General features: G+C 41.9%; 1 protein-coding gene across 2 annotated transcripts in view; it reads left to right on the top strand.

Annotated features, from left to right (window-relative positions):
• Positions 1-2549, top strand: part of flvcr2b (FLVCR heme transporter 2b) — a 21798-nt gene that overhangs the window by 17104 nt on the left and 2145 nt on the right. The window contains exons 9-10 of one of the 2 annotated variants that reach the window (XM_024291175.2): positions 48-103; positions 1039-1188. In XM_024291175.2, coding sequence (XP_024146943.1) covers positions 48-103; positions 1039-1119 — 137 coding nt within the window. In that variant the 3' untranslated portion in view covers positions 1120-1188. The remainder of the gene's footprint in view (positions 1-47; positions 104-1038; positions 1189-2549) is intronic. The other variant, XM_024291176.2, reaches the window with a different exon arrangement.

Raw genomic sequence — 2549 nt, 5'->3', positions numbered from 1 at the left:
CTCCTCCTCCCACAAAGACGTTTCTCCGTTTGTCCGATTCTCTGCAGGTCTGATCAAGTCTGACCTGAGGAGACAGAAGGCCAACCGGATCGCCAAAGAAGAAGTAGGTGGACGTTCTGTCCGTCCAGCAGAGAAATGTTCACAGACGACATTTTTATGAAGAATCTCAAACTGTGGTCATGACCTCATCTTGATCCAAAATGTCATCTGTGAAGAACTGCTGCTGTTTGCATGTGCATGTGCACGTGCACCTCCTGCTGCTTCTGCTGCGCTCTTCAGGCTCCGCCCACTGAAATGTGCTTGCATGACGGCTTCAAAGGAACGCATGACGTTTACTAACAAAGTTACTAACGTTTTTTTACTAATTCTAAGAGGTATTTTTGTAAACATTAATATAATGGGATTTAAACCAACAGTAGAACATATTTCTACTAAATCCCTCAATTTTTCTAACCAGATGCTGGAGCCTATCCTTACTGTATTCATTAAATGAGATTTCAAATGTTATGTCTGCTGCAGGTCACAGAAAAGAGAAACTGAGGAGAAATTAGTAAAACCTTTAGAGTTGAGGATCTGAAGCCAGTTTGAGGATCAGAGGATGAAGGAGTTTCTGTATATCAGGGACTCCATGAATGACCTTCAACCACCTCCAGAGAACACTTGAAGGTCAAAAGTATCAACTCTGTAGCAGCAAGGAGCCCAAATTCCAAAACCCGTCCAGGAGGCGATGCTGTAACCATGGCGACTGTCTCCAGAGACCTGCAGCAGCATCACGTCTGAAATCAGCTCGTTTAGTGAATCAAAGATGTTAAGTTTTTGTTTTTTAGGTTTCTAGAGTCAGCTGGCTCGTCAGGAGTTCACGTTTTTCTTTTCGGGTCTCCAGGTTTGGGTGAAGACGCTGTTTTGATTTAACCAGAAGTTCACATGTTTCTAAAGACGGTTATTAGCGATCCTGATATCAGAGCTCAAAGCTCGGTGTCTTCATCCAGCCTGGAGGCTCAGAGCCTTGAGATGCTGAATGAGAAGTTGTTGTTTTAGGCCGAGAGGCTGATGTCGGGCCAGGACTATGGAGCCACGGCCCTCCTCGCCCAGACGCCGCCCGCTTCCTCTCAAGCCTGACCAATCAAACTCTTTCGTTTCCACAAACAAATCTCTGCAAATCTTAGCTCGACTCTCAGAAGCACAAAGGTAGGAGCACCTCCAATGAAACCCTCACACCTTTCCTCGCTGATCCCCACACCTGCTGTTCACCCCACCCCCTCCCCCGACCTTCTGACGACCTTCACACGATCGCACAGATGATTCTTCTCACCTGTTTGCTCCACAGAGAAACCCCAACGTTTGATTACAGGAAAAACAAGTGTTTGTGATGTGAACACCTGCTCTCAGGTGAGGGCGGGGCATCAGAGGACCTGAAGCTCCATCCTTTCCTCACCTGAGAACAGAACTCCTACAAAGAATTCCAGCTTTCCTCTGAGTTCTTGCTGGTTCTGATCCCAGACGTCAGCAGAACGCTGAAGTTTGAGACCTAAAAGTTCTACGCAGAACGAGAGAAGTTGCTGCACTTGCAGGAATAATTCTTACAATCTTCAAAGGATTTGGTCCAAATTGATGCTTTCACGTAAAATGGTTCGTGTTCCGGTTCAGGATCCATCGTCTACATCAGGAGAGTCTAACTCGATCACACAGGGGACCGAAATCCAAACCTCACCTGAGGTCACGAGGAGAACAGGATGAACATTTATGTAACACTCTAAACTATATTTATAAAACTAACTTTCAAACATAATTCTGAACTAGATATATAACTTTACCTGTGATAATGATAGTGTGAATGATGCAAGATGAATTTGAACATGGAAGATGATAGCAGCTAAAATATTAGCTAAATGTCAAATTAGCCTAAATAGCTAGCGTGTAAATATTAGCTAAACTCCAAAATATAACAGTCCAAAAAGCTATCAGAATACCAATTTTAAAACTTTAAAACTGTAACTTTTTAACATAATTATAAATAAAAAGCAGGAATATTATTCCAGAATAAATCAACTTAAACCTTAAATAACTTTAATGTTTTACTCTCCATAAAAATATATTTTGTCAAAATTCTACAAGTTAGAAATGAGCTCAAGATAACATCGGGGCATTAATAACAATAAAATGATCTGGAGGGCCGGAGAGAGTTACCTGGAGGGCCGGATCCGGCCCCCGGGCCTCGACTTTGACAGGTGGTGTAAGGTCAGAGGTCAGCACCTTTACCAGTAAAAGAGCCGTTTGGTTTTGATTTCTACTGATCTAAATCCAAAAGGATCCACAGAGTTTTACTTTAGCTGTAAGAAATCTGGATTTTCACTCATGACCTTCTGTTTGTAAATAATATGAATTAGAATTCTTCAGGTCAACAGGATGTAAAAACCTTTTACAGTTTATCATCTATGTGAACCTCAGACATCAGTTTATACATTAAATACATGCTAACTATGTAATCTTTTCTTAAAACAATTCCCGTTTTATTTTTCTTTTCTTTATGTTGTTCTTGTCCTCAGCAG

Source organism: Oryzias melastigma, linkage group LG24 (assembly GCF_002922805.2).
Source record: "Oryzias melastigma strain HK-1 linkage group LG24, ASM292280v2, whole genome shotgun sequence".
Lineage (NCBI taxonomy): Eukaryota > Metazoa > Chordata > Actinopteri > Beloniformes > Adrianichthyidae > Oryzias > Oryzias melastigma.
Note: the sequence above shows the minus strand (reverse complement) of the source record. Positions and strands in the feature narration are given on the sequence as shown.